The 12,995-nt window shown below is 45.4% G+C and overlaps 1 protein-coding gene across 3 annotated transcripts in view; it reads right to left on the reverse strand.

Moving 5' to 3' along the window:
* Positions 1-626, reverse strand: part of TRIM55 (tripartite motif containing 55) — a 65,730-nt gene extending 65,104 nt beyond the window's left edge. Inside the window, exon 1 of one of the 3 annotated variants that reach the window (XM_006261982.4) lies at positions 245-626. In XM_006261982.4, coding sequence (XP_006262044.1) covers positions 245-412 — 168 coding nt within the window. In that variant the 5' untranslated portion in view covers positions 413-626. The remainder of the gene's footprint in view (positions 1-244) is intronic. The other 2 variants (XM_006261981.4, XM_059724034.1) reach the window with 2 other exon arrangements.
* Positions 627-12,995: the final 12,369 nt, after the last annotated feature.

Consider the following 12,995-nt stretch of genomic DNA (forward strand, 5'->3'; position numbering starts at 1 on the left):
GTGATCACTGTATGTAAGAAAATCATATAACAATTTATATAGTCCAAACCACAGAGGTCTCTATGCAAAGGAAGCCACACATCAAAGAAGTTTTCTATGTTCTGCTTTTACTTATGCCTTTTTAAACGCTTGCCAATCATTAACAGTAAATAAGCCAATCTTGTAAAATGTTGCTCTTCTCTTTACCTTGAGCAAGTGCTATTTGAACTTAGGCTGGCAGATCTTTATGCTGAAATGAACCTACCTGGAAAATATCGCTGGCGCATTTTCTACACAGGTTATGCTGACAGGGAAGGATGACCACAGGCTTAGAAAACATCTCTAAACAGATGGGGCAAATAAGCTGTTTCTCCAGGTTATCCATGGTTTGCTGCTCTTTGGAAAAGGACTTGTAATTCAAAGAGGTGCTCATCCCTAGCTATTCCAAGGTGCATAAGTTCAGAATAAGGGGGCTACTGGTCAGTTTCCGGGTTAGTTCCCTTGAAATAATTCCAAGGCTCGTGTGATCAAATGTTGTTTGAGTTTCTCTTGCTGGAGGATATTGTTTAAAAGATAGGCTGACGGGAGCTGAGGCTGTTTTTAGCAGCACAGCGTCAGAAGTTGCCATTCTAACTTGTCCATATAAGCAAGTGACATGAGGACAGATTCAGACAGGTGACAGATAACAGGGATGAGAGATCAACATTCCTGTCTCAGAAAGAGAAGGAGGTGGAGGGAGGTGAGAGAGGAGCTGAGGCTTGTCACTGACACATGGCAGCCCTAGCCCACCCCTTAGCAAAGGACAAGTTTTAAACGGTATGGTAAAATGTCATCTAGTTTGTTCTTATCTCTCCATGGCAGTGAAATTGTATGGCCCAAATAACAAAATACTGCTTCCTATTAAAAGAAAAGAATGCCATCAGGAGTAGCAATATACTGTAACAATCATTGCTCAGTTACTAGAAAGTAATGAACAGTATAAACTGAACACACTGCAAATTTACCTAACTGTAGATTTTTTACAATATCTTTACTTGTACATGTTAATAAACTAAAAAAGTCTGACTTTTAGAACAAGAGAAATCAGTGAGATGAAGATGTACTTCCCTTCAGAAAAAAATCAGAACCTAAACATAAAACTTTAAAGAACTAATTAAAAATCACTTGACTAGAATTGTGCTTTAACTTGCAACTGAATTTTAGGAAACTGGAGCATGAGTATTTGGTCCATTTTTTCCAAAGCAGTTAAAGAATGCACAAAAATGTAGCATGGATTCTATTTCCTGATTAAAAGCACACAAAAGAAATATGGAAAGATTTCATTTTTACTGGCAGAGAATAAATGTTAATTGTTCCTGCTTTCCATGGTATAATCCAAATATATTTTAGCTTTGGACAGTGTTGTGTTTATATCTGTTTATTCGACACAGAGATCTCTCAGAACTTGGCACTTGTTCTAAAGTTATTTTTAAAATGACAATTTCCCAGATAATTTCTGGCATGTGCTGCCTGATCTTAGGGCAAAGCCATCTGTGCTTCTATTTGCCAATAATTTAGCACACAACTGTACAAGCAATAAATATCCTGTCCACAAATTTAAACTCAAACCCCCACACATACAGTAAGCAGTTGCTTACTGTCTGCTTCATACTGTACATGTAATATATAATCATCAGTTTTATTTGACTATAAAAGTAATTAGTGCAATATAGAATAATTTACCAGTAATGTACCTTGCAGAAGGGAAGGCCCTTGTGTTTACAGTAGTTAATGCTTGAAAAGTGTTTTGGATAGATAAGTGCAAAACAAGTATCATTAACAAACACTGCATGTGCTTTGGGGAAAGATGGATCTAAATTCAATAGCAAGGTCCTCTGGTTTGTAGGAAGCACCAATTTAGAAATTTGGCAGCGGATTACAGGGATTAAAAGATGGTTATTACTGACTTTCATATGAAAATGAATAATACACTTTGAATGCAATATAATTGACTCACATTAAATTTAGTCTGCTCTTGATTTTCAGTGCGCTGCATATTTTTTCACTGCATGGGTGAAATCCTCATCCCACTGAAATCCGTGAGGACAGGATTTCTCACCCCAGATGTATACATCTGGCAAAGGTCTTGTGCATGTGTGAAATTTGCACAGTTTAACCACATCAGTTTAAAACCAGATTTTGAGTGAAAGTGGGTAAGTTTCTCATGTAGACAAGACCTCAGATGTTGTAAAGGGGAAGCTGTTTGGGCAGCTGAACAGGGAACAGCTGAGATTTCTGGCTCAAAGAGGAGGAGGAGCTGAAGAGAATCTTTTTTTGGCAATAGGGGAGATGCATCTCTTCTTTCTTTTTCATTTGTGGACAGGGGCAGTAATGACTTTAATGCACTGAGGAATGTGAACTCCCTATTTCCTCCCCTGACAGACTTCAATTGCCTTCTCTTCCATGTCCCACCCTTGCACTGCAAGCTAGCTTTAAACCAGAGAGTGAAAGAAAATGGCTTTTGCTCTACTGAGATGACTAGGCATGTACTTCCTCTCTATAAAATAAGGCAGAGAATGGGAAACATCTGAGAAAGAAAGTTGAAGAACAGAAGTGTCAATGTATTGAAATGTCTATACACCACTGAATGGGAGCAAGCTAGCCGAAATGACGGGGCTACTAAATGGTGGAGATTTATGAACCAGTGAGTATAACCAGAATTTGCTTGAATGTCAGTATAACGAAGTGAAAATATTTATAGTAGCAGTAAGCTATAGGTTACCAGTGAAGAATATGAGTATGGAATTCTTCTAGTAGAAATGTAACTATGTGGTTGAGGTTCTGGACAGTATCCCTTTCACGTTGTTAACGAGAATTTCAGCCAAGAGGTCAATGATTAAGGAAATGGACTGACTCCATTTCTGCACCAGGAATCCAAGGATGACCCTTCTGCATATCTTTAGGTGAAATGCATTTAGTTCAGAGTGCATATTTCCACAGGATTCTCTAGCAGTTTCTCCTCCCTAAGATTGGCAGGCTGGCTCTGTGCACAGTGCTGGACTTATGACAAAAATCAGTTATGTAGTAATAGATAAAAGATGGCAGAAACCTGTGCCTATAGCCAGGGTCTACATTACATAGTCTTGCTGGCATCATTACATTTGTTTGGAGTGTGAAAAACCACACCCTTAGCTGACACAGTTCTTTTGTCAGCATAGCTTATCCCATCTGGGAGTAAAGCTGTGTACAGCAATAGGTATAGTAGCAACATCTTTGCAGTATAGGCTGTGACTATTTACCAGGGCCAGCCCTGCTTATTAAAATATCCAGGCTACATCCATCCCAGGAGAACTATGCTACTAGAGGAATTCTGGGATATGACAACAGCAAAACATTCCTATTGTAGACACAGCTTATATTCACCAGCTGAGCTTTGTACCACTAGTTTAGTAAAATGACTTTTTTCCATTTGGGACAAACCAGCCATCCCAGTAAAGCTGAGGTTTTGCCAATGTAGCTTCATCTACACTAGGAACTTGTGATAGCTATAAGTCAGTCAGGGATCACAATCTTCTGTTCACATCCCTGAATGACATGGCTGATGATGACATAGGAGATGTGGTCTCAGGAAGCCTTCCCACTGTACATGTGCCCACTGGTGCTAGGGTTGTGGTAAATGTTGCAAGAGTCTTTCCTCCCAAGGAGCACATGAAGGATGCACCACCTAGTCCACACAACTATCTTCTTCCTCCAGCAGCAAATGGGAGGAGAAGAGGAAGAGCCAGACTTCTGCAGCATTAACTGATGGTCCTGCAATCCATCTCTCTCCCTGCTAGTAGCGTAACTGAGAAGGGTGACCAGGCCTGCAGCCCTGGGAGCGGACTTTGTGGGGAGTGCAAAAATAGCCACCACTCCTGCAATGGCTGACTGTGCCACCACCATTGGAACTACTGCAGCAGGTGCTGCTCTATGCATTGCAGCTGCTCAGGGTGCGGAGCTGCCCTGTCATGCCTCTGCTCCTTGCTAGTGCCTGCCTCATCAGCTTGAATAGAAGAACCAATACCGAGAGGGAGGTTTGAGCCTTTCTGTCCTTCCTGGGTTCTCACTGGTTCCCAGAGGAAACCCATTCCCCTGCCTGACCCTCACAATAGTGAGGGGAGACCACTTGTTGTCATGGTGGAATGGCCTACCTTTTACACATGCCTAAACTTAATGTACATTTGCCTAATGCTCCTTAAACATGGCTAATGTGCCTTAAATCAGCACGTGCAGATGCATCGTGCATTTAACTACCAAGCATCACTCAGATCCCATCGTGACTGGAGCTTGAGGCACTAGTGCAGGAAACAAATAAATACATAATACATTGGTGTTATTTTGGAGGGACAGTGATAACTTAATCATATACATGCCATTATACCTTATATAATCATATACCTGCCGTTACCCAAGGAATGTCATCTGTGTTGCTGACTCATACTGAAAATTACTGAAGAAGCCCTGTTTTGCAGTGTAACAGATATGCTTGCTTTGTTGACATAGCTTTTAATTCCTCTATTTTTATAATATATAAAAAATGGAGGCTAATAAAATATAGGCTGAGGAGGAAGTCAGCCACAGAAGACTATCTGGATTTAGGAAAGGGATCCAAAGGATGTTGGCGAGGTTATGTGGTGCCAAGGGTCAGGTATCAATGCTATTATGATGTCCTGGGTGTCATGTTCAAAGAATTCTGCTTTACAGCCTCTTATCTTGAACTAACATTGTATAACATTCCTCACTGTCACCTCTGAAGATTATGCCCTTTTGCTATTTATGGTAGAAGCAGCTGCATTTAAGAATATGTCTTTACAGGCAAGAAACTCGCAAAAGATGTGCGTTTACCATTGGATAACTAACATATATAATCACTCTCTCACTGTAAAACATAATAGATACCAGGCATTTTAGTTTTACTATGAGGTAAACAAGAGAAGATCAATGTATAGGAGAGAAATACAGTGTTGATTCTGCCTAGCCACCTTGTCCTAACTGCTACAAGTACCTTTTCTACACTTAGGACTTGCAGGGTGCATTTACATGTGATGCTATGTCACTGTGGCAATGCACTCCCCTATTATAGCGCGTTGCTGTGGTGATGTAATACCTAAAAATAACTGTGTGTAGCATACACAGAGCAGTATGGGCTGTTACTGCACCATCTTTTAGTACTTCCAAAAGGAAGTACTAAAAGATGGCGCAGTAACAATGGCGCTATAGTGGTATGTGTAGATGCACCCATAGTAAAGCAACTATGTTACATGTATTTCACTTCAAGATAACCCACCTTTACATTGATGAAGATAACCTAAAATTATCTTTATTCAATGCTCCCCTCATTTACTTACCTTTAAAATGTCTTTTGTGTTACATTCCCTTACTCCTTGGCAAGTCGCAAAATTCTCAGCTGCACTGAATAAATGAGATGCTCTTGACATCAGATTCTAGCACAGGAGCCTCATACTTCCTTGCCATTATTTCCCTCTGCTCAGCACTGGTGAAGCCATATCTACAGTACTCTGTTCAATTTTGGGTCCCCCCACTACAGAAAGGATGTGGACAAATTGGAGAGAGTCCAGTGCAGGGCAACAAAAATGGGAAGGGGCATTGTTTCCCTCTGCTTAGCAACAGCACCACAGTGGCATGAAAGTAGTAGTCCACCACTTTGTCCATCAGGTGGGAGATCCACTGGATCTGCTCCATTTGCAGTAGCAGGGGAGATGACCTAGCTCACATAAATTTGCTTTAGGTATGCCTTCTTGGACATGCAGATTAAGACAACAAAACAGTGTTTTGTGCTTGCTCACATCAACCATTTTAGTTATTCTGATGGTTGCTATTAGGGCTGTGCGAAGTGTCAGTAGTTGATTCAATCTATGGCCGATTCAGAGATTTGGCCATAGACTAAACAGGCAGCAGTCCTCACCACCCTGGACACAGCTGCCTCCAGCTGGTAAGTCTGTTGTGGTGGGCGGAGGGAGGAGGGAAGGGGTGTGTGCAGGGGGTAGGGGGCAGATCAACACCCCCACAGTGAAGGAGGGATTGGGGCTGGGACAAGCTGCCCAACCGGGGTGGAGGGGCACAGGACTCAAGGAGGAGGGCTCCCGCCACTGCATGCTGCTGCACGCCGCCAGTCTGGGAGGGCATGGGAGTGGGTGTGTGCCCCTGGATCTGTGCAGTTTGTCTCATCCCCAGCCCCAATCCCTCCACCCACCACAGCAGACTTACCAGCTGGAGGCAGCTGTGTCCAGCATGGTGAGGACTGCTGTCTGTTTAGTCTATGGGCAAATCTCCGAATTGGTGCTGACTCTTTGGATCTGAATCAGTCGAATCGAATCAGTTGAAGTTGAATCACTGTCCCTCCGAATCGGCCGAATCTGAATCCAAAGTGAATACCTGCTGCTTCACACAGGCCTACTTGGTTGCAAAAGTTTGAATTTTTGATCAATCTTTCAATGTGAGTCTTCCCCATCCCCATCTACACCCAGGTTTTCAGCTTTATTTCGCTAAGTCTGATTGTGTTCATTTGTTTTCTGATAAAGTAGCAACAGAAAAGAGGATACGCTTCCAAGGGCACAAGCGCTTGTGTATCAGAGTTCTCAGCTGTGGCAAGCAAGTCACGGAAGCTCTAGTTTCATTTTAAATTTGCAATGGATTATCAAGCAGAATAAATGAACTAGTTGCAAAATGAAACCATGTTCAAACTACATGATACTCAGGGTGCAAACTACCTACGGTGCAAACTACATGGTGTATTTCTAAGTACTCTATTTTGATCACCAAATGTCACCTGATAAATATTTACTAACAAGCCCTTGGCATAAACAGGCTAACTTTAGGTGAAATAGAACCTTTGGGGTACATCATTATTTTGTCCTTTGAGACCTAACATTTTATATCTGGTACATCTCCCATATATGCACATATGATATGTAACTATAACCAATTTGTGTCCAATACTAGGACAACTTCTGAAAACAATCTGATAAAAGCTGTTGTAGATCTTTGTAGAATCTCAGACTACTACAGAAGACCACAGGAGATATTTACATGAAATCATAGAAAATTAGGGGTGGAAGGGACCTCAGGAGGTCATCTAGTCCAACCTCCTGTTCAAAGCAGGACCATCCCCAACTAGATCATCCTAGCCAAAGCTTTGTCAAGGCAGGTCTTAAAAACCTCCAAGGATAGAGCTTCCACCACCTCTCTGGGTAACCTGTTCCAGTATTTTACTACCTTCCTAGTGAGAAAATTCTTGCTAATATCTAAACTTCCCTTGCTGCAACTTAAAACTGTTGCTCCTTGTTCTGTCATCTGCCACCACTGGGAACATTCTGGCTCCATCCTCTTTTGAACCCCTCTTCAGGGGGGGTTGAAGGCTGCTATTAAATCCCCCCATAGTTTTCTCTTCTCCAAACTAAATAAGCCCAGTTCCCTCACCTTCTCATAAGACATGTGCCCTAGCCCCCTCACCATTTTTGCTGCCCTCCACTAGACTTTCTCCAATTTGTCCACATCCTTTCTGTAGTGCAGAGCCCAAACTGAACAGAGTACTCCAGATATGGCTTCACCAGTGCTGAGCAGAGGGAACTAGTCACTTCCCTTGACCTACTGGCAGCACAACTACCAATGCAGCCCAGTATGCCATTAGCCTTCTTTGCAAACAAGGGCACACTGTTGGCTCATATTCAGCTTACTGTCCACTGTAACCCCCCGGTCGTTTTCTGCAGAGCTGCTGCCCAGCCAGTCAGCCCCCAGCCTGTACTGGTGCATGGGATTGTTCTGTCCTAAGTACAGGACTTTGCACTTGTCCTTGTTGAACCTCATGAGATTCCTTTTGGCCCAATCCTCCAATTTGCCTAGGTCAGTCTGAATCCTAGCCCTACCCTCCAGCTTATTTACTACTTCCCCCCATCTTGGTATCATCTGCAAACTTGCTTAGGGTGCACTCTATGCCATCTTCCAGGTCATTAATGAAGACATTGAATAAAATAGACCCCTTGGGCACTCCACTTGATACCAGTTGCCAACTAGACATTGAACAATTGATTATTACCCTCTGAGCTTAATGCTCCAGACAGTTTTTATCCACCTTACAGTCCATTCATCCAGCCCATACTTCCTTAATTTGCCTGCAAAAATGTTGTGGAAGACTGTAACAAAAGCCTTCCTAAAACCAAGGTAACACAGAGCCTGAACTGGCAACCTTATGGTTATGCAGGGACTGAGGTGAGGCTGACTGGTCTGTAGTTCCCTGGATCCTCCTTTTTCCTTTTCTTATATAGGGGGACTATGTTTTCCCTTTTCCAATCATCTGGGACCTCTCCTGATTGCCATGAGTTTTCAAAGATGATGGCCAGGGGCTCTGCAATCTCATCAGCCAACTCCCTCAGCACCCTCAGGTGCATCCCATCTGGCTCCATGGGCTTGTACACATCCAACTTTTCTAAATAGGTCCTAACCTGTTTTTTTGCCACTGTTGGCTGCTCACCTGTGGACCAGCAACATAAATAGTTTAAAGCCCTCCCCACTAGATTAGTGAGCTTGAATACAAAGATGCTCTTCCCTCTCTTCATCAGGTAGATCCCATCTCTTCCCAGCAATCCTTCTTCTTGGAACAACGGCCCATGGTTGAAGAAGCCAAAGCTTTGCTGGTTACGCCACCTGCACAGCAGGTATTGATCTGCAGGATGCACCTGTTCCTGCCTGGGCCCTTTCCCTTGACTGGAAGGATTGAGAAGAACATGACCTGAGCCCCAAACCCCTCCACCCTTGCACCCAGAGACCTGTAGTCACTTTTGATCTGCTCAGGGTCTCCCCTGGCAGGATCATGGATGAGCAGCAATGGCTAGTATTCAGAGGGCCAGATGAGTCTCAGTAATCCTTCCATGACATCTTGGATCTGGGCTCTGGGCAAGCAGACCTCCCAAGACAACAGGTCAGGTCAGCAGATGGCTCCCTTCCTCCCCTGCAAAAGGGAGTCTCCAAACACCACCACCTGCCACTTCTTCTTGGTGGCAGTCATCTCGATCCTTCGCCCCTTGGTGAGGCCTGGCCTGTCCTCCTCCACCAATGGAATGTGCTCTTTCCTCTCTGTTTGCTAGGGCTGCATATGTGTTTTCTAGACGAACTGCTGCAGGTGGAGGTGAAAATTTCTGCTTGCTGCCAGAGGTCATAGGCTTCCAGCTTCCACTCCCCTGGGAGTTCATGTCCTCTCTCTTCTCTAGTGCTGCCTCTGGCAGTTCCTCCACAGTCCTGGAGGTCTCCTTCAGCACCGAATCAATTAACTCCTTATGGTGGAGGATGCTTTCGAGCCTTGCCACTTCCTCCTGTAGCTCTCTTGCCTGTTCCCTAAGAGACACCACCAGGGGGCACCACTCACACCACAGGCACAGCCCAACCTGGCCATCACTGGAAGGAAACTGCAAACGCAGTGGCCAAAGTGCCAAATCTGGACCTGGGTAGAAGCGTTGATGGTGAGTGGTCCTGTCTGGGCAAAAACCTCACAGGTGCAAGCAGAGGCACTGACAGTGGTTCTGACATTGCAATGTTCTCCAGCCATTTTCCTGGGTCTCTTAATCCCCTTCTCTCTCTTACTACCCTTCTTCTAAGCACATCTTCCCTAGTGAATTCACCTGGAAGCTGGCCTGTTTACCTTTCCTTGGCCCCAAAATGTTCCTTTTTCCCTGCTTCTTCGCACCGAGCTGAAAGGCTCTCCCCTTAAGTGTGGGGCAAACTGATTTGCAAACTGACCTGTGAACTGCTTGCCCTGTTTGCAGCTCCTTTTCACTGGCTCCCTGGTAGCTCAGGGAGTCTCCTTTTAGACCCTGCTGGGCCTGGACTGGCTCTGCTCCTTCATTAGGGCTTCTGTCAGGCAGCAATCACTCAGCAATCACTCAACCAGCCATTGGTGAAGCTTAGGGGGTACACGTGCACTCCTTGAGCTTGGCAGTGCACCCTCTGCAAAAAGCACCACCGACACTGCTGGGGCACCTGTGGGCGGTCACTGGAAGAAGAACAAAACAACCTCAAATATGTTCTTCTGATGAAATAAGTACACAGTGGGAGCATCTACACATGCACTTTAATGAGCATTAACCTATTTTAATGTGCATTAATGCGTCATAAAAAGTGCACTTTCACTTTTTAGGCTAACGTGTCTTTTTCTAGTACTTCACAATGGAGGGCATTTGTACACATGCTTGCACCGCAGTGCCAGGCACATGCATTTGTATAAATGATGAAATGCTCATCAGTGCTGATAAAATGGTGGTGGAGCACTTTTGAACTAAAACACACTGGAGATTAATGTGAACTAAAACACACTGACAGATTAATTGCGTTTGCTTGGAAATGGCGGCTCTCCGGTGCATCGCAGGACAGAAAAGTATGTGTGTAAATGCTGACACTAAACAGCCACCTATTCTAAAATGCTGGGTGAAATTTTTCAGTCAAAGCCTCTCTGCTGAAGAACGACTATTCAGTGACACTGCAATGTTTTCCAGTTTGAACCCTGTCTCCTTCCACATGCTAACTTAGCTCCCTAGATCTCTCTTCAGCAAAACAAACTGAAACTGAATCTAAAAGAGAAAAGTTCAATTAAAGGACAGCTTAGAAAAGCAGCTGCCCTCTTCCTTGTCCCTTGGGGCAGGAGAATGCTCTCTATCAGCCCATAGGAGATGAGAAAGATAGACACAACTGCCTCCCAATGCCCCCCAAGAACCAGAACCAACACTACAAAGATGCTCCTGTCTCCATTGCTGCACACCAAAGCCATACTGGAACTCAGGCCCCCCTCTGTAGCAGATAACTTGTACTTTGAAACTAATCAGTCACATAATATGCAAAAGCTCTCCCTTCCAAGAGATTTACAGAACAAACCGCACTGTCCAGCCTTCCTTTTCGTCAAATGTCATGCTGCCCTCTGCCACCCAGCCAAAAAATTTATCACCCCCCCAACCCCTTGCTGACAAAAACCTCCATAAACAAGTGGAGCAGAAATCCCAAACTCAGAGGAGGGAGCCACACCTGGGTAGCACATGGCCAAACTAGGCCATCTGCAGATGAGCTGCCATGAGACATGGCCCTCAACTCCTTCCTGGAAATTCCTTCTCTGGGGGAACTTGTTCCAACCCAGATCACAAGAGATTTACTTTGGTGAGGCAACAGTGCTTGTTCAGAAAGACCGCCTCTGAATGGGGCAGAAAATGAAATGCAAGATACAGAAAAGTGCAGACACACCATGACACTGCTCAACTAGCTGGCTCAGGGATGAAGGATGGGCCACATGGGATAGCTGTCTCAAAGAAAGTGAATGAGATACTGCAGTGTTGATGAGACCATTACATCACCACAACTGCAGCACCCACCAATTATTGAGCCTGAAGGGCCAGGTGTAGCTAGGTAGTAAAGAGTAAAAAGGCTTTTCTTTCTGCGTGTGTTGTACCTCAGGGGTGGGCAATTATTTGGGTTGGAGGACCACTTAAGGAGTTTTTGTGAGCTGTTGAGGGCTAGTGGGTAGGGAGGAAGTGGGGAGAAAATGCAAACTGATCCTGTCCAGTCTGCTACCCACTGCTGAGAGCCTGAGGAGGAAGGGCTGTGCTCTGAACTGCTCTGCTGCAACTGGGCCAGGATAGGCCATGCAGTGTGCAGATTCCTCCACCCCTTCACCCCCCACATCCATTCCCTCCTCACCCTCTGGCTCTCAACAGCTCATAAAAACCCCTTAAGTGGCCCTTAAACCCCAATAATTGCCCACTGGCCAGCCCCACATGTGATAGAGTCTGATGCAGCATGCTCAGTAGCTACAGCAGTAGCCTTAGGGTCCTGGGCAAGAGAGCCATTTGGGACCTCTTAGAGGTATGTACCCACCACAGTTGTATCATGGATTTTTTTAATATTCTTTGGAGGAATTAGATAAATAGTTGAGTGTTAAAATGCAGATAGAACCACTTCCTTGCAAAAACTTCACCCCCCCAAAAATCTGGGCACCCTAAAGTGTGGGGCCCTGGGTGGTTGCCCAGTTTGCCCTCCCCTAAGGCCACTACTGGTAGCTGTCTTACTCTCCCACTGCAGTGAGCTGCTGTTGTTGCTGTGCCACATTGAGGAAGTTGGGGGCAGCTGCCCAGGCTAAACCCCAACCATGGCCAGAGCTCAGGCACCTGGAGGCAGCCCGCAGGCCAGATAGGTTCAACTGGCGGGCTGGATAGGGCCTGCAGGCCATATTTTGTGCAACCCTGTTCTATTTCCTCCCCTGTATGCCCTCTCTCTGTATATCCCACATCTCTAAAAACTGTTAGAAAAGGAAAAAAACAAGCACAGAATACCAACAGAGTGAAGCAGGAGACAGGGACCCAGACAAGCACAGATCTAACTTGATGAGAATGCCCCAGCCTCTACAAGGCCTACTCAGCCTCTGTGGTTGCCCCTGCCAAGCTCAGTAAAGTGGAAGGGGCTCTGGTAGGCAGCAGTTGCAGGACAGTTTACAACCCAAGCCAGCTGGATGCCTTCTGCAGGAGCACATGAGGCCACAAAAAGGGAAGTGTATTACAGGACTTGCAATCCCTTCTAGGTACTTAGAACTAGGGGAGGTAGCTCATCATTGGTGATGCATTGGGGGTGCACATGGGTGCATGTGCACCCCCTGAGATTGGCTACCACTGACACTGCCAGTGGTGTCTGTGGCCGTCGCCGCCAGTGGCATCTGCGGGCGGTCGCTGATAGCCACTCAGCTGTCACCACCCCCCCATCACTGCCAACGCTGCCGCAGTTGCCTGCGGGTGGTCCCCGCTCACCACTGCCATGCCTCCATTGCTACCACCGGCGGGTGGTCCCCATGCCCCCCACCCAGCCTCAGGAGGCATGAGGCATTCATGTAGCTCATAGTGGCTGCATGTGGCATACTACTGAGGACAGTAGATCTCCGACGGGCTCATATGCCATTAGCCCAGGAAAGCATGAATGTCCACGGGAAGCTGTGCAGCAAAGAAAACCTCTCC

The sequence above is a fragment of the Alligator mississippiensis genome, chromosome 3 (assembly GCF_030867095.1).
Source record: "Alligator mississippiensis isolate rAllMis1 chromosome 3, rAllMis1, whole genome shotgun sequence".
NCBI classification, from domain to species: Eukaryota; Metazoa; Chordata; order Crocodylia; family Alligatoridae; genus Alligator; species Alligator mississippiensis.